This window comes from Mastigoproctus giganteus, chromosome 13 (assembly GCF_048544385.1).
Source record: "Mastigoproctus giganteus isolate SK-2022 chromosome 13, ASM4854438v1, whole genome shotgun sequence".
In the NCBI taxonomy this organism is placed as follows: Eukaryota; Metazoa; Arthropoda; class Arachnida; order Uropygi; family Thelyphonidae; genus Mastigoproctus; species Mastigoproctus giganteus.
This window is the reverse complement of record NC_143587.1, coordinates 44370497-44390151: the sequence shown is the minus strand read 5'-3', so window position 1 is coordinate 44390151 and position 19655 is coordinate 44370497. Positions and strand designations below refer to the sequence as shown.

General features: G+C 37.5%; 1 protein-coding gene across 4 annotated transcripts in view; it reads left to right on the top strand.

Moving 5' to 3' along the window:
- Window positions 1-19655, top strand: part of LOC150075997 (FERM, ARHGEF and pleckstrin domain-containing protein 2-like) — a 582027-nt gene that overhangs the window by 77369 nt on the left and 485003 nt on the right. For all 4 annotated transcript variants that reach the window (XM_090387911.1, XM_090387910.1, XM_090387913.1 and 1 more), the window contains one exon: window positions 10857-10981. In XM_090387911.1, the coding sequence (XP_090244037.1) occupies window positions 10857-10981 (125 nt within the window). The remainder of the gene's footprint in view (window positions 1-10856; window positions 10982-19655) is intronic.

The following is a 19655-nucleotide window of genomic DNA, read 5'->3' as shown; positions in this document are numbered from 1 at the left end:
AAAAAAAGGAAATTTAGAAAAGGCACTTCAATGCATTCCATGGTAAATACCAATTGGATTTTCTGCCTATTAGTGACCTCAGAAAAAATAAATGAAAAGAATTTAAATCCAGATTATTTGCACAACAAAATTTCTTCGTGACACCTAATTTACAATGTAAAGCAGTAACTGTAGCATCATTTAAATTGAGTCATCTTCTTGCAAAAAAAAATGCAAACCATTTTCTGATGGCCAATTCATCAAAGACGCATTTTTAGAAATAGCAGATTCTCTTTTTAAAAATTTTAAGAACAAAAATGAAATTAAAAGTGCTCTTCAAGATCTGCAATTATCTCGTATTTACTGCAGTGTGACGTAAAAATGTGAGCGAACAATTGTGTGCTCGTTGCTAATTGTGTGTCCTTTTCTTTACAACTGCATGAATCTACAGGTGTCAATGATACAGCTCAATTGTTCATTTTTATTCGTATGGTTTTCGATGATTCTACCACTAGAGAACAACTGCTGGGTATGGTTTCATTAAAAGAAAGAACTAGAGGCTTTGATATTTTTAACACATTCAAAAATTTTATAAAAAAAAAAAAAAAAAAACCAACTACAGTCAGTCCTCGTATAGCACGATAGATGTGTTCCTAGAAACTCTCGTGCAATATAAACAACAGGCCCTGTGGGAAAAATAGGGTTAGGTGCCGACCACCCAAGATTGAACACAATTTGTAACCAAAACATTACCAAACACAATAAATAATCGTTATAAAATACGTAAGTATTTTATTACGATTATTTTTTATTATACGTAATAAAATACGTAATACGTAAGCATTTTAATTACTTAAGTAATACGTAAGTATTTTATTACGTAATAAAATATTGCTAATGCTTTTGCTTCTATCGTAAGCAAACTTTTTTGTTTATAATACCACATGGTCTTTCATTTCACTCAAAGGGTTTCACAATTTCATATTTTTTCTCTATCGACAGAAGCGGACTGGCCATAAGTCTTACCAGGGAAACCCCGGTGTGCCGGAGGCCGGTGTGATTTTGGCCATAAACCATATATAAATCTATAAATCTTCCCGGGTAAGAGGTTTTGACCCAGTTCGCCTCTGTTTATCGATATTGCTTTTGTTTTTCTCTGCGAATCTGCAGTGTCTTCACCAGGACGCTTCCTTTTCACACGTTTTAAGTATTTTACTCATTTTTAGGGAATAAAGCACAATTACAAAATGAGGAGGCACGCTTGATACACATAAACAAAGCTGCGCACGTGTAGCAACTGAATAAACAAAACCGTAAAGGCAGAGATACACTATTAACACCTCACATTTTAATTTCTGGGGGTTACTGCCATAAAACAATTTCCAGTTGCATTTCTGCGAGTGGAATCTGTTATAAACTGGTAGTAAACTAGATCTAATTGCATTTGCGATTATACCGATAGCTGGAATTGTGTTGGTTTTTATGTTATTATGGTGAAATGTGTTTCCCCTTCACTGATATAAAAAACAAATACATTTTCAGAATCTTCTCTTCATTCTTATCGTGTTGCATTGGTGTGATTCTGCATTCGACGGCCATTTCTTTTAAACACAAAGGCGAATCGTGCAAAAGCGAATTCGGTTCGTGTTATATAAGATATCGTTCCCCTGTTTATAAATCATGTATGATCGAATTCGTGTAGTGTAAACACGTGTTATACGAGGACTGACTGTATTTCAGCTCGTATCAATAACAACAGATGGAGCCAAAGTAATGACAGGGCATCTTAATGGATTCATCGCATTGTGCCAAAAGGATGATGAATTCCCAGATTTTTTGAGTTACCACTGTATCATCCACCAAGAAGCGTAAGCCAGCAAAAGATTAAATACTAAAAGTGTTATGGACATAGCTTTCAAAATCGTGAATTCCATCAGAGGACAATCTCTTCAAAGGAGACTTTTCAAAATGCAACTCGATGAAAAAGAACCAGTTCTGATTTTACACACAGTGGCTGAGTCAGAGTAAGTTTCTACAGAGATTTTGAAATTTGCTGGGCCTTTTCCACTCGGTTTGGGGAGGACAGTGACGATACCACTGTGCTACCTGCGCATGCAGTGAACTTTTAAATTTCTGTTTTGCTTCCACATATCTATGTGAATCGGCCTTTTCATATTTGAAACAAACAAAGACGAAGAATTGCTCTACTCTTATGGACTTGCATACAGAAGATTCTTTATGGTTGGCCTTATCATGGTATATCCCCGTGAAAGCTTGGCAGATGACACGAAGACACAAACTTCGCATAAATTAAAAATTTTAAATACGTATGAATTACTAAAAATTATAGAAATCTTATACAGGTGACCCCCACTTAACGCTGATAATGCGTTCCGGAAAAACAGAGCGCTAAGTGAATCCGCGCTAAGCGAGCGCCGCATTCCAATAAAGTAACATATGTATTTGTGAGTTGCGGTCGGTGTCATAGGATATTCTTAATCAATACTAAACGGTAGTGAAAAGATGCACAAATGTCGGTCAAAATATTTAATATTCAAATATTTGTACATATAAAATATTCCGCATTACATGCGTTTATAATTATTTGGTAACTACTTACATATCAAAATGAAACTTAAAATTCCAATTAAAATCATGAATTTAATTGATCTAAATTGATTTAATTTAATTGATGAATTTAATTATGAAAAATGTGTCGATTTTGGGTTGAACTTTGGCCCTCTTCCAAATAAACTAAAAGGGGCATTAATTTTAAATTCCCTGCAGTTTAATTACCACCCAACAATAAAGTCAACCGATCCTTTGCCGCTTTGAAACCTGGCATGTTTTTTTCATCTTTCAATATGAAACTTCTTTTAGGCATTCGTTTCCACAAAAGTCCTGCTTCATTTATGTTATAAACTTGTTGAGAAGTATAACACACAATACTCCTCTTCAATAATTTTAACAAGTTATTTTTTGAAAGTTTCGGCTCTTTGATCTGCACTTGCAGCTTCTCCCTGGATTTTAAATCTATTCAACCAGCCCTTACTAGTTTTAAATGGTTCCAATTTTTTTTTTTTTTTTTTGGTGAGTTTTCTTCTGATCATCATATAGGCTAATCTCTCTCTCTTTTTTATTATTTATAATATTTAACTTAACTGAATTCGCGTTGGATATTATCTTCAATAAAATTAGTTAGTCTTTCCATTTCAATCCTAATAGCCGGCCCTAACCCTAGTTGCTTGCAGTGGAACAGCTATCTTTCCCGCTGCTAAAATTAATTCTTTATTATTTTTTTTATAATTGTTCTTACAGTTAATCTTGCAAGTCATAAATTTTGGCACACATCCGCTTGTCTTTGACTGGATCGATTATCTTCAAAATGTCTAATTTGATTTTCAAATTCAGTCTTTTTCTTACATTTATAGTCTTCGTATTGCGCTCAGATGTTGTTGCTTTTTCATTCTTATCGGCCATTATTAACTCTGCATTGGTTGCATTAATCATGATACAATGTTCGAGTAAACTGTCCATTTCGCACGATGTCTAATACTGTACTGAGTGATGACTAGACTTCGGATAAATGCATATAACGCAAATATTACAAGCAATATACGTGATCATTTATTAAAATGTTGATCTCCGAACTACGTAACAAGTCACTGTACTGCAATTAAATTAGCGCGTGCGAGAGAATTTCACTGAGCGTGAAATTCTCTGTGGGAATATTTCTCAGGTCGGCGTGGGAAACGTTTTAACAGTATTTTTATATTCATTTTCAAGCTATCGACTCCATCAAATGAAACGATTTCGTTAAATATGCCAAAAATGCAATCTGTAAAAGAGCGTTATAGTGATCTATAACAGCGTTATAGTCAGATACGGGTTATAATATAAGAACAGCATTATAGCGAATCAGTGTAAAGCGAACCGCGTTATAACGGGGGCCTGCTGTAATACCGTAAATAATCAAGTAATGAATTACTCTCAACCACCTTGGACTTCCCCTCTGTAATTAACCTGCAATACTTATCTTCACAAGTGGGGAAAGAATTGCCTACCAATAATCAGTGTGAAACAACTCCATGCAAGCCATATTCAAAAATATGCTGATTTTGTTCCACTATATACTGATGGCTCCAAATCACATTCAGCCATTGGAGCAGTGGCAGTATTTCCTTCTACAGTCATTTCGGCTGCTCTTCCAGCTCAGTATAGCAGCTTCTCAGCAGAATTCCATGCAATAAAAGTAGCCTTAGAAAACCTGAATCACTACCCTTCTGCAAAATACATAGTATATGCGGACTCGCTCAGCTCAATTACAGCAATGCAAAATTCCTCCTACAAGGTTCACCCTGTGTTAAATCAAATCAGGAGTCTCCTATTGCAAATTGAAGAACATCATCAATCAGTGATCTTTTGCTGGATCCCAGCACATTCGGGGATAAAGGGGAACGAACTTGCTGACAAAACTGCTAAAAATCCATCAACTTTTGGTTTAACCTCCGTTCATGTTCCTGCCTCTGACTACAATCACATTATACAAACAGCATGTCTTGCACAGTGGAAAGATCTATGGCACACCCAAACCAATAAACTCTATTGGTTGAAACAGCACCCAAAGATTTGGTACTCTAGCACCAAAACAGTGCGAAGAGAAGAAGTGGTATTTGCATGGGCACGAATAGGACATATGTATCTGATTAACCTCCATCTACTCACAGGAGAGGATCCTCCTCAATGTCCACACTGTTCAGCACATTTATCAGTGAAACATATCCTAATTGACTGCCCACAGTATCACAGGACAGAACCTCCGTCCTGTCTTCCCTAACAAATCTGTGAGAACCAGTGACATTAAAGCATATTATTATTGGTGAGGAAGCAAATATCAATGAATTTTTCTCTTTTCTGAAAAGAATTGGACTTTATCATAAATTCTGAAAGATCTCCATAATAAAAATGAAGTCATTGCAACTAAATTTTGTTTTTTAGCATTTCACTATGAATAGGCACACTAGAGTCCTAGAAGCTTATGCACCATTAAACCTCCATAACACACACACACGCTAATTGTTCCTGCATAATGAGCCTTTTGATTCATCTGGTTTGTAAGTAATGATCTAGAATATTCTTACTCCTAATATTTTCTCTAACATGCTGATATAAATAGTGATCATAGAGTTCATTTAAAAATTTTGCTCTACATGGTGGGTTTTCTTCTCACTTGCTTTAATCAGTAAGAGATAAATTTAAATCACCCATAACATTCATACTTTCTCACCCATTCCATCTGCATGTAGTGGCTGTTATCGTACTTATCACAATCTTTTGGTCTGTAGCATACCCCTCTCTCATTTTACCTTCACATCCAGCCACTTCACGCCATGCAGTTTCTATGTTGGCATGCATATCTTCTGAATCTGGGAAAGCATTTGTCACATTCAGGCTGCTTTTGAAAGCATGATCCATCCCTCCCTCTATCTTGTTTGTCTTTTCTAAATATATTATACATACCATAATGAAACTATATCTTCTATTTCTCTGTGGCAATGTTTCTATTAGACCTATTATATCATTGTTAGTTATCTTAAATCAGGATTTCAAATTCATTTCATTGACAACACTCTTGACATCTCTATAGATGCTGGTTAAGACTAAGTGTTTGTTTATTATTTGTTTGTTTCCATGGCATTAATTTCCCATTCACTACGCTCAGCTCATCTTGCTAATATTGAGATGTGTGTAGGCATTGCTTTGACCCATATCATCATATAAATACATGTCTGTATTACTCCTGTGTCCCCTAACTAGCAGTAATCCTGAACCATTAAGGCCTCCTCAGTAATATTGGCAAAGATCCATGTTTCACCTTTGTTGAGATGTATTCCATCTTGACAAAATAGATTTCTTCTACTTACTAGGGCAGGCCACACTGATAAAAATCAACCCCCCCCCAAAAAAAAATAGATTTGTAGATTCTCTCAGGTCTTGAGTTAATCTGTAAGGCTTTCAGCATGTCGTTCCTCCTATCTTGCTTGAGCATAATTGCAAATACATATACATTCTGACTTAACTTTGCATTTTTTCAGACTGGTCCTATATTTATTCAACAGATCATCAGTGTGTTTGTACTTAATATCATTATTTCTCAAGTGAATAATAATGCTTTCTTTACCCTCCTTAGAATCTGATAATCTGTTGATAACATTATCATTGCTCCATACAGAGTCTAGTTCTAGTTCATCTATACTTATTACAAAAAAATATTACTTGCTTCCTTGGCAGTGGAGTCTCTCAATAAAACTAAATCCTCTTGGAACCAGAGCAGTATGCTTTTGATAGCCCTGTTCTGTTACCTGAATCAGTGGTGTATCACATGGCAGTTCACTAGATACTTTTCTAAGGATTTTCCTCTGATCCCACCATGATTCAGCTTATAGAGTAACCTTGCATGTAGGACTGAGTCAAATACTATAGATAATTAAGATTATTACTGTATTTAATATCATAATGAAATTAATAATATTGTTTATTGTTTAGGCGAATATTGTTAATATTCGCCTAAATGACTATACATTAAGGTGATGTTTCAGGCATCTTAACTGATACCCAGCATTAGACCATGCTGTTGGGGAAACAGAAAATAGAAAGGGTTACAAATTTGAATATATTACAATTACAATTACACGATTCTAAAGTATTTAAGTTTCAACTAGCAGTATCCCTTGTGTAAATTTCGCAATTGGTAGCAGAGTTTTTCTCTAGCTGTCCTAAAGAAATGTAGTCTGTGTTTGGTTGTGAGCAGGTAAGCAAGTACAAGTTGAATCCTTTCTTATTTCTGTAAAATAAAATTATTCTTCCTTTTAAGGTAGGCAGCGCTAGTAGAGAAAATTGGCCCGTTCTGTAAAATAAAACTATTTGGATTTTTTTTATATTTTCCCATGTTTCTGCACACATAGGAAGAAATATTTGCAATATGAGACCAAATCCGTTAGGCCTATCATACTTTCGCAATGGGTACAGCTAGCTGTACCCATTGTGAAAAGTTCGTAATTGGTAGCAGAGTTTTATTATTATTTTTATTTCTTCGGAACAAAGGACATGATTGTGCAAACATGCAAATTGTTAATTAGAAAAAAATGTCTTATCAACTTAGACAACTGTTTGTTTAACAGTTAACATCTTCCTGTGGCTCTGTCTATGAAGTGAATGTTGAATGGTCCTGAGATGCTGCATTTGCAGAACTGAAGCCTTTCTAGGTAAGAACACCTTTTTTGCTCTCTTCACCGATCTGGTTGCCTTTCTCTGCACCCTTTCCAGCAGATATATATCCTTTCTAAAGTGAGGCCTCCAGACTTGTATACAGTACTCAAGATGCTGCTTAACCACGGCCTTACAAAGGGATAATAACCTCCTTAATCTGCCAATGGGATTCTTCATCTTGCTCAGAATAATTACCTCAGAGGGCATAAATTCAAATTGAGGAAGGACGGATGTCGGATAGATGTGCGGAAATTTGCCTTTGGCCAGCGGGTGGTTGGTTGGTGGAACCGACTTCCATCACTTGTTGTTGAAGTTGATAGCCTAAACAAATTTAAAGCTCAACTGGACAAGTATTTCGAACGAACAGAGGGGTGAAATGGGAGTGGTTTTTTTTTTTTTTTTTTTTGGCTGATGCTGAATAAGCTTGCTTTCTTGCATCATATGCCTCTACTAATGCTAAGTCCTGCCAGCATGTGTGCACTGCTCAGAAAATTTCATGTCTGGCTGCACAATTACCCCTATCTCTTTTTTTTTATTCTTCACTATCCTGAGTGTAGTGCCATACAGTTGATAAGTTACTCTGGAGTAAATGCTACTCATGTGCAGTAGGCACCTCCGTTAGCCAGGTGGGCAGGAGCAGCAGTGCATAGCACACGCTTCTTGATTAGACCGGGGTTCAAGCCCTTGACCACCAAATACGGAGGATGCGGAAAGGTCAGGGAATGCCTACCGCATATCCCTGGAGCAATATGGCCTTAGTTGCTAATGCTCCTGAAAACCAAATAACTCATGTGCAGTATCTTGCATTTGTCAATGTTAAACTTCAACTGCCATTTCTCAGCCCATCGACCCAATTTTCCTAGATCTTGTTGCAGTAGCTCACCCTGATTGACTGTTGTTAACCACACTGCTAACCTTTGTGTCATCTACAAACTTAGACATTAAGCCTGATATATCTTCATCAATATTATTGGTAAATATTGAAAACAACAGTGGACCTAGCACTGAACCCTGGGGAACTCAACTAATAACATTAGTCCATGAAGAGCAGTGCCCAGTGATAATCACTCTGTCTTCTACTTAACCATCCTTTTATCCATAGCAGGAACTTGCCCTTAATGCCACATTGCTCCAGTTTGTATAGCAGTCTTTTCAGTCTTTTATGTGCATTAAAAGCTTTCCTGAAATCCAAGTATATGATATCAGAATTGTTTTTTGCATCCAGTTCCTTGGTCACTGCATCATAATAACCCATCAGATTGGTTTTTTATGACAAGACTGTTCCTTGACAAATCCATGTTGTGGTTGTAGTACAATTGCATGCCTGTCTAGTTGGTCCTGCATTAGCAAAGGTACATGATTCAAGAAAGCAAGCTTATATAGCATCAGCCAAAAAAAAAACACCCTTATTTCACCCATCCACTAGCTAAAAATGTTTGTCAAGTTCTGCCTTGAATCTGTTTAAGCTATCAACTTCTACAACAACAGATGGAAGTTTGTTCCAACAATCAACCACCCGCTGGCTAAAGGCAAACTTCCGCACACCTATCCTACAACTGTCTTTTCTCAATTTGAATTTATGCCCTCTCAGGTGATTATTCTGAGCAAGAAGAAGAATCCCATCAGCATTGAGCATGCTAAAACCATTCAAAGCTTTATACACCTCAATCAGATCACCTGGCAGGTGCCTAGTCTCCAGACACTAATTTGCAAAACTTAAGCCTTTCTTCATAAGAGCACCCTTTGTTCCATTCACTAATCTTGTTGCCCTTCTCTGTACTCGTTCCAACAGCTCTACATCCTTCTTAAAATGAGGCCTCCAGACCTGTATGGAGTACTCAAGGCGTGGCCTGACCATTGCCTTATACAAGGGGATAATCACCTCCTTATCCCTGCTAGAAAAATTCCTGTATATCATTGACAAGACACCATGAGCTACTCTTGCAGACCGTCTGCACTGCTCAGAAAACTTCATATCTGCCTGCACAATTATCACCAGGTCCTTTTCATTCTCTAACACTGTTAGTGTAGTACCACTTCTTTGTACTACACTGTCAGTGTAGTACCATTACTTCTTTAACCAGTGATTCCGTTATTTTCCCTGGAACAGGCGTTAAGCTAACAGGTTTATTCATAATTACTCATGTCGCCTTTTGATTCCCCTTTATGAATTGGGGATATATATCAGCACTTCTCCAGTCCATAGGGTCCTCCCCTGAATCCAAGGATGCTCTCATAATTATGGCTGAGGGTTTTCTCACCTCCTTTGCTGCCTTTCTTAATATAATTGGATTGATTCCATCTTCCCCAGGTGCCTTTTTTATGTCTATCCCCAACAATTTCTCCTCCACTTTCCTTTTAGTTATCACAAAGTCATTTAGCTCCTTGTTAGGGTTTGATAAACTTCTGGCATCCCCTTCCCTAAAAAAATTCTTATGTATGAACATAGATGTAAAATACCTATTCAATTTGTCCACAACCTTGAGCAGGGTCATCAACAGTTAACCTGTAAAATTCAAGTGGCCTAATGTGATTTAATCCCTTCCTTCTACTGTTAATATAAGCATAGAAGATTTTGCTGTTTTTCTTTGCAAGAGACTTCTCGTAATCTGCCTTAGCTTGCCTAACATCCTTTGTGAATTGATTATGGACTAATTTGTATCTACTATGGGGTTCTGTATCACCTGATAATTTTTATGTACCCTATGCACTTTTCTTCTCTGCCACATGTCTCAATAGTTATTCTGACATCCATTTAGGTCTAAGCCTTTAACAGTATTTCTTTGTTGGTATGAAAAGTCTAATAGCTTGTTTGATTACTTTGCTGTTGCTTCCTTCTGTAAATAGTAGCAGTAAGAGTTCCAGCAGAACCATTCAGTCAAATAATACTGCTTAAAAGTGAAAATATACCATTTTTCCATAGATTGGAGTAGGTAAGTGGTGTTTGCAGGGGTGGGGGAGACACTTTACCTTCGTTCTTTTACTTATTGTTGAGCATATTAACCCTAACTCACAAAGGCTATGCCTTCTCTACTTTCAGCTCTTATTATTATATTCATTTCCACTTCAAAAATAATTGCCTTTTCTTCTTCTTTTCATCAAGAGCAACTTCACTTTGTTTTCATTAATCTGAACCACTGAGTAAAAATGTTTCTATAAGTTGTTTTTCCACTAATGCACTTCTGTTTCAGTGTACTGTGGTTCAAGTCATGTGACTGCTAAATATGATTAACAGTTGTATTCATCATTAAAGTAATTAATTGTAAATACCTCTGATGTACTAGTTGTGTTGAAGTATAAACAGAACTTTTTTTCCCCCCAACTATGATATCTTAGAATGCTTTACCACAATAGCAACATGCTGAAAGTAAAACCAAAACCTTAGTTTTGATTTACCTTTTATATTTATAAGGCACATTAGCATCTAATCTCATGAATAAATAAATAAATTTTTCCTCTAAACCCACAGATTACTTCATGTGATAATACACTATTAACAGGTTATAACAATTAATTGCATAAACGTTTTTCCTTTAATAATATTTTCATAAGTGTTATGAAATGTAATGTTTAATGTAATGATGTAAATGTCAATATAATTTTTTCAGTATTGGTTGGATTATGAGAAGCCACTATTTCGGCAAATGGGACTGTCAATGGTGAATCCAGTGATGTTCTTCTGTGTAAAATTCTACACTCCAGATCCAGCCCAACTTGAAGAGGAATATACACGGTAATTGTAATAACATGATCCATGGTGATGATCCATGGGATCATCACCATCCTTCAGCATCTTAAAGGACTTCATAAAGCAAACAAAGATTTGCCAATTTATTAAGAAAGCATTGGTAATAAGGGCTGTTTTTAATGACCATGTGGCTTAACATGGTCATTAAAAACAGCAATGGATGTAACATTTCCTAGTGATTTTCGCAGTATAATTTTCTTATACATGTATCTAAATGTTTATTTCCATCTTTTGTCATAGAAAATAATCTTCCTCTGTTATGTTTCTTTTTTTTTTTTTATGAAAATCCCAAACACGAGAGGTATTAGAACCTATAGTACTTAGTGCCGTGCTTGGGTTGGAGGTTGAGAAGATGAAGGAAGATATTTGTTGACATTAGACTTGTACTTCTGTAGACTAATTTTCAGGAAAGACGTACAAAGGAAGGTTGTTCCAGAAAATGTCAGTTGAATGAATAAATGAGAAAGATGAAAAGTTGGTTCTGTGAGTTTGAAGTTGGATAGTAAATGGATGTTGGCTGGTAGCGGCCAACATCCGTAGGTCTATGAGACAGCGAGTGGAGAGACTCTGTTAGAGAGGAGTCATTAATTAACCTAATTGCTCTCTTCTGAATGGAATTTAGAAGCTTGAGAGAGGTTTGTGGGGCACCACCCCAAATGTGGGAACAATATTCCATGGTTGGGCAGATTTGCGTGAACAGCTGTTTGGAAGAAAAGTAACACCGAGAGAGAAAGAGAAAACCAAGGTTTTTTAGATGCAGAGGAAGCAATATTTGTAATGTGCTTGTGCCATGAGAGATTATAAGTCAGGGTAATCCCCAAAAGAGATATATCAACTTGCCTAGAAATCGGAGTGTCACCAAAGATAAGAATAGGAGCAGAAGAATCCTTTTTGTGAGATAGTAGTAGTGGCATGTGATGCAAGTGTATGAACTTATGCAACATCAGCCAAAAAAAAAAAAAAAAAAAATTCAACATTCCCTCCAAATGCCTGTCCAGTTCCCTAAATTTATTTAACCTATCAACTTCCACAACGACAGAGGGAAGTTTGTTCCAGCAATTAACCACCCGCTGGCTAAAGGCAAATTTCTGTACATCTGTTCTACATCTGTCTTTTCTTAATTTGAATTTATGTCCCCTTAGGTTTGTAACCTGAAAAAGTGGAAGGATCCCATCAGAATTCAGCATGCATACACCTCAATAAGATCACCGCACAGGTGCCTAGTCTCCAGCCACTGCAATTTGCAGAACTTAAGCCTCTCTTGGTAAGAGGATCCCTTCCTTCCCCTCACCAGTCTTGTTGCCCATCTCTGTACAAACAAATCTATATCCTTCCTAAAATGAGGCCTACAGACCTGTACGTAGTACTCAAGGCATGGCCTGACCATTGCCTTATACAGAGGGACAATCACCTCCTTTTCCCTGCTAGCAAAATTCCTATATATCATTGACAAAACCCCATGACCTGACCTGGCAGCCTGTCTGCATTGCTCAGAAAACTTCATATCTGACTGCACAATTACTCCCAGGTCTTTTTCATTTTCTACCACCTTAAGTGTAGTACCACACAGTTGGTACATTTCTCTGGGTTACTTCTACCCATATGCAGTACTTTGTATTTGTCAAGGTTAAACATCAGTTGCGACTTCTTAGCCCATCTGCCCAAATTATCTAGATCCTGTTGCAGTAGCACACTGCCATTACTGTCATTAACAACCCTGCCAACCTTTGTATCATCTGCAAACTTCGACACTAAGCCTGATATACCTTCATCAATATCATTGATAAATATACAAAACAACAGAGGACCTAACACCGAACCCTGTGGGACTCCACTAATAACATTAGTTCACGAAGAGCAGCACCCATTGATTACCACCCTCTGTCTTCTCCCACTTAACCATCCTTTTATCCATTGTAGCAACTTACCCTTAATACCATTCTGCGCCAATTTGTACAATAGTCTTCTATATGCAACAGTGTCAAAAGCTTTCCTGAAATCCAAATATATGATATCAAAATTATTTTTTGCATCCAGTTCCTTTGTAACCACATCATAATATCCTATCAGATTTGTCAGACAAGACTTTCCCTTAACAAACCCATGCTGTGTCTGAATTATTGCTGCAGTCTTGTCTAGATGATCCTGCAATTCATCTTTAACCAGCGACTCCATTATTTTACCCGGAACAGAAGTTAAACTAACTGGTCTGTAATTACTCATGTCACCCTTCGATCCCCCTTTTTGAATTAGGAATACATTTGCACATCTCCAGTCCGTCAGGTCCTCCCCTGAGTCCAAGGATACTCTCATAATTATGGCCAAGGGTTTGCTTAGTTGCTTTGCCGCCTCCTTTAATATAACTGGATAGATTCCATCCACCCCAGGTGCCTTTCTTATGTTTAACTTCAACAATTTCTCCTCCACTTTGCTCTCAGTTATTACAAAATCATTAAGAACCCTGCTACAATTTGATAACCTTCTGCCATTTTCAAACCTTAATAAGACAAGAATGAGTTTTAGAAGGATTGAAATCAACTAAGTTGTCTTTGCCCCACTGGAGAATTACCTGGAGATCAGCATTTAAGGAATTGGTAGCAGATATTCGAGAAGTTGAAACAATGGATAGGATTTCCAGTCAATGGAAGGTTATTAATATACAAGAGGAAAAGAGTGGCAGAAGGAACTGAACCTTGGGGGACACCAGCATTAGTGGAGAAGATAGAAGACAGAGAGCCATCTACCATCACCCTCAGTGAGCGATCAGAGAGAAATCTGAATAACCAGTTACAAAAAAGACATTTGGTAAACTATAAGATGGAAGCTTATTTAGAAGACCTTTATGCCAAACACGATCAAAAGCCTTTGAGATGTCAAGAGCAACTGCTTGTGTTTCACTGAACTTTTCTATTGAATTTGTCCATAAACGGGTAACGTAAGCCACAATATCACCAGTGGATTGACACTAATGGAATCCATAGTGGTGATCGTTGATCAGACAGAAGGTTTCTAGGTAGTTTAAGAGTTGGTGGTTAATTGATTTCTCCATTACTTTAGAAAAAGTAGAAGTAATTGCAATGTGACGATAATTGGATGGGAGGGATTTGTCACCCTTTTTAGGAACTGGTTGGATATTAGCAAATTTCCAAGCAGAAGGAAAAACACCTTTGGAATAAGAAAGTGAAAAAAAAGGCAGCAATGAACAGGAGTAAGTTCAGGAGCACACGTTTTGAGAACAAGTGTAGAAATACCATCAGGACCTGAAGCTTTCTTAGCATCAAGATTCATTAAAGTTCTTCTGACATCCTTTTGACGGAAAACCACAGGAGGCATTGAACGGAGTGTTTAGATCATTAATACGTTAGTTGGAAGAAAAATGGGATGCTAGCAGGTGAGCTTTATCCTTGGCTGAAGTGGCAACAGAACCATCTGGTTTGGACAGAGGTGGGAGCAGAGATGGGCAAAAGTTGTGGCCAATAGCTTTGGCAAGAGACCAGAATGCTCGGCTACCATTAGGGCAAGAAGCAAGTTTCTACTCTTAGCCTGTTCAAAATCTAGTTTGGACTGATTAATAACTGCTTTACAATTGTTATGAGCTTTGGTCTAGGCAGAAAATGAAACTGAAGAATTGGAAACAAGCCAATTATGATATGCAATGTTCTTCTCTTGAACAGCCTTAGCATATTTATTGGAAAACCAAGGTTTAGATAAAGGATGAGATTTTAAAGTGTAGTGTGGGATAAAGGATTTCATTCCTACAAGAATAATTTCACTGACACGATCTGAGCAAATGTCGACATCAGAAGTTTTGAAAAAGTAATCCAACCAAGGAAAAGAAGAAAAGAAATCTCGCAGGTCATCCCATTTTACATTCTTGTAATGCCAAACAATACAAGGTTGGGAATAGCCATGAGATAAAGGCTCTATTGGAGAAGATACAATCACCAAGTTGTGGTCTGAGGTGCCTAAAGGACCACTCACTTCGACCGTGACTTAGAAGGGTTGTTTGTGAGAAAAAAATTAAGCGTGTTGGCTGTATGGTTAGAATTGTCCGGTATTCTTGTAGGTAAATGAACAATCTGTGCAAGGTCATGGGTAATTGCAAAAGCCTCAGCATCTCGACCAGCTTGGTCGGTGTGACTAGAAAACGGAAGCCAGCTGGAGTTTTGAACATTAAAATCACCAAGGAAGATTACATCACTCTTAGGAAAGTTGGACTGGTGAAAGTCAAGTTGCAAAGAGAGGAAGTCAAAGAGCTCAAAGTGATTAGTGGAGTTGGGAGAAAGGTAGAGACAACAGATGAATTTGACACAATGACGTAGAGAGATTTTAAGCCAGAGAAGATCGCAAAGAGGAGATTCCAAGTTACCAAGTCTCTGACCGGGAACGTCGGAATAGACATATGCACAATTACCACCTTTGAACCGAAAGGAATCATACAGCGAATAGTTTGGGCAACTGAGATGAGCAGTAGTTGAATTAACCGATAACTGAGATTCTGTCAGAAAGTACACGGGGTTTGGCAGACTGCAAGTGGAAATGGACATTGATGAGATTAGAATTGAGACCACGTATATTTGTGAAATGAACTAGGAAGTGTTTGGGAGGTTTGATGTTTTTGCTGATAAGCTTACTCTATTAGTTTGACAATTCATGGTGTATTGAATAGTAAGAAAAAGTGTGCGGAACATGCTGTATGAAGTAATGAAATTTTTGGATGTGGTGTACACATGGTAAGAATATACCCAGATCCTTGACATAACGTGGCCTCGACATTGCCCCCCCCCCCCGCGCATGCACACTACTCGGGCTCCCTCTAGTCTCTATCTGGCAGAGTAGAGGTAGCAAGATTATACACTAGCTGATCTGGAAGCCTCCTAAAGAGTTACCAATAGGTTCAGTCCATTGTACTAACTAGTGGCCGGCCTGCGAACACCGTTTTAGAGCTGTACCCTCGAAATGTGAGGAAGATTGAATCTTGCCATGATGTTCATCGTTACCTCAAAAGTCATCAGTCATACTGCATGATCAATCATACACATGATCAGCACAGTTTAGGAGTAGCCATATGCAGAGGTGAAATTGATTCTTGCAGTGCTTTTATTTTGAAATGCAGTAGCCTGAAAAGCAGAAGAGGGAGCATTTCAAAGCCCACTGGGGATCCACATGAGACCAGCAATTACGTAGGCTGTATAAGAGTTACTAGCTTTAGCTGTGGCTAATGATACAAGAAAGAAATACAGCATCAGCCAAAAAAAAACAAAAAAAAAAATACGACACCTACCATTTCACCTATTCTCATATCTATTCTTCAACCATCCTTCCTCAGTTTGAATTTGTTCCCTCTCATATGTGCAGTCTGAGCAAGAGGAAGAATCTCATCAGCATTGAGCTTGCTCAATCCATTCAAATCCTCAAATACCTCAATCACATCAAATTCACAGGTGCTTAGTTGCTAGAAGCTGCAATTTGCAGAAGTGAAGTCTTTCTTGGTAAGAGCACCCCTTTGTTTGCTCACCAATCTTATTGCCCTTCTTTGTACTCCTAGCAGCTCTATGGCATTCCTAAAATGAGACCTCCAGATCTGTATAAAATACTCAAGATGCAGCCTGACCATTGCCTTATACAATAGGATAATCACCTTATCTCTGCTAGCAAAATTCCTGTATATCATTGACAAAACCCATGAGGTGTCCTAGCAGCCTGTCTGCATTGCTCAATAAACTTCATATCTGACTACACGATTACCCCAGGACCTTTTCATTTTATGCTGCTCTGAATGTAGTACCACATAGTTGATACATTACTCTGGGGTTGCTGCTATCCCTATGCAGTACTTTGCATTTATCAATGTTGAACTTTAATCGCCATTTCTCAGCCCATCTGCCTAACTTTTTTTAGATACTGTTTACCACAGCATATTGTCATTACTGTCATTTACCACCCTGCCAACCTTTATATCATCAGTAAACTTGGACATTAAGATTGATATGCTTTCATTAACATCATTGATATTTATGAAGGTATATCAGTCCCAACAGTGAACCCTGGAGGACTCCACTAATAACATTAGTTCACAAAGAGCAATGTCCTTTGATTACAACTCTGTCTTCTCACACTCAACCATCTCCTTATGTATAACAGCAGCTTGCCATTAGTTCCACACTGCTTCAGTTTGTACAGCAGTCTTATGTGCAACAGTATCAAAAGCTTTTGTGAAATCCAAGTATATGATATCAAAGTTATTTTTTTCTTTCAGTTCCCTTATCACATCGTAGTATCCAGTCAATTTGGTCAAACAAGATTTCTCCTTAACATACCCGTGGTGTGTCTAAAGTATAATTTTGGCCTTGTCTAGATGATCCTGAATTACTTCTTTTATCAGTGACTTCATTATTTTCTATGGAACAAAAGTTAAACTAACAAGTCTGTAATTATTTGTATCACCCTTTGATTCTCCTTTGTGAATTGGTGATACATTTGCAAAACTGCAGTCTGCAGGGATCTCTCTTGAATCCAAAGGATGCTTTCATAATTATGGCTAAGTGTTTGCTTACTTCTCTTGTTGAATCCCTTAATATAATTGAATAGATCCCACCCAACCCAGGTGCTTTTCGTATGTTTAACTTCAACGATTTCTCTTCCACTTTCCACTCAATTACAAAATCATTTAGCTTCCTGTTATAGTTTGATAAACTCCTGGAATCAACTTCCCTAAAGAATTCCTCATCTGTGAATGTAGATGCATAATACTCATTCAGTTTGTCATCAACAGCCAAACCATTGATATCAGGGGGACCAATTTGATTCATCCCCTTCTAGTGTTAAAAAAGTGTTAAATAAGTTAAAAAATCTTTGCTATTTTTCTTTGCATCTGTCATCAAAGATTTCTCGTAATCTGCTTTTGCTTGCCTAATCTCCTTTGTGACTTGATTAGAGACAAGTTTATATCTGCTGTAGGCCACTGTGTTGTCTGATAATTTATATGCATCCCATGCACTTTTCTTCTCTGCCACAAGTTTTGTTGATTCATCTGACATCCATTTAGGCCTATACCTTGAACAGTATTTCTTAGTTGGTATGGAAAAGTCTAGTAGCTTATATGATTAATTCCTTGAACACTTCCCATTAAGAATTTGCTGTTAGTAACATCATCAGTTTGTCCCCTGTATAGAATTTAAAAACTGTGAGACCACTATGATCGCCTTTACTAAAACAAAACCTATCCCTTTTTTTTACCCTTGATAGTAGTTACATCTTTTAAGTAAATTCCAAATCAATACACTATGAGCACTGCTACCTATTGGTTCTTTTATTTGCAGATTCTTAATGCATAAATAATCACTGCTGATAATCAGATCAAGAGTATTACTCCCTCTTGTTGCTTCTCTAACATGCTGCTGTAGAAAACAGTCATCCAATAATTCCACAAAGGTCTTGCTAGTCTGTGAGTAACTAACCCACAAGTTCCAGTCAATATCTGGAAAGTTAAAATCTCCTATTATATAAGACATTCTAATTTACTGGCCCACTCTCTGCACAACTGTTTGTTGTACTTATCAAAGTCATAAGGCCTATAACACATTCTTACTCTCATTTTTGCTTTACCAGTGCTTATGTCACACCAAACTGACTCAGCATTGCACTGGCCACCCATGTCAACTCGATGCACTACCTTAAATTTTATGTGCTGCTTAACTAAGAGCATAACCTTTCCCCCACCTCCTATCCTGTCTGTCTTTTCTCTAAAAAAGAGAAAAAGTGAAAACAGAATCATGTGCCCTGGTAGTCTCAGGATCTCAGGCTAGTGTAATTACTAGTGTGCCAAGAGAAATAATAGGACAAGAGTTGAGGTGGACCCTCTGGCTGACCTTTACAAGTTGGCTAAGCAGACCTACTTTAATAAAATTTACAGAGAAAAGAAGAATGCTTGGGAAAAACTGGTTCAATCGACACTAAAAGATGAACTATGAGGACTTGCTTACAAAATTGTAGCAGAGAAGTTGCACCCTTGTGAGATCTTTTCTTCTATCTTGGCTGATGGGTAAGAGACTTTTTCTTGGACAGAGTCAATGAATGCGACATTGGATGGCATTATTTGCCAAGACATTTGTGTACCGTAGAGTACGGAAAATAAATTTAAGAATGGAGCACATGATGTAAAAAAAAGTAAAGTAAAGTGCAGCCATTATCAACCCACTGCAGGATGGAAGCCTCAACAATTCATGCTGAGGGAAATTGGACCATAATCTGCCACGCTGGTCCAGTGCGGATTGGCAGATCGACTGTATTCAGCAGTCAATGGCTTGAACTCCGGTCTACTCAAAGAGCGTGTGCTACTGCACTCTCGCTCCTGCCCACTCGGCTACGGAGGCACGTGATGTATTCTGGATTAACTGATGAGGATCCACTTACTAACCTTGAAATTGGTATATCTATTGACTTATTGAGGGATAACAAATGTCCAGGCTTAGATTTACTTGAAGTTGTAGTATTAAAAAGAATCTGGTCAATAAAACCACAACTAATTGTTAATCTTCTTAATTCCTATTTGGTTAATGAGCTTTTTCCAGCTCCTTGGAAGCAAGCCAATCTTAAAATTCTCATTAAAATTTTTAAGCTTTACAAAAGGCTGTTCAACTGTTGATAAAAGTTAGTA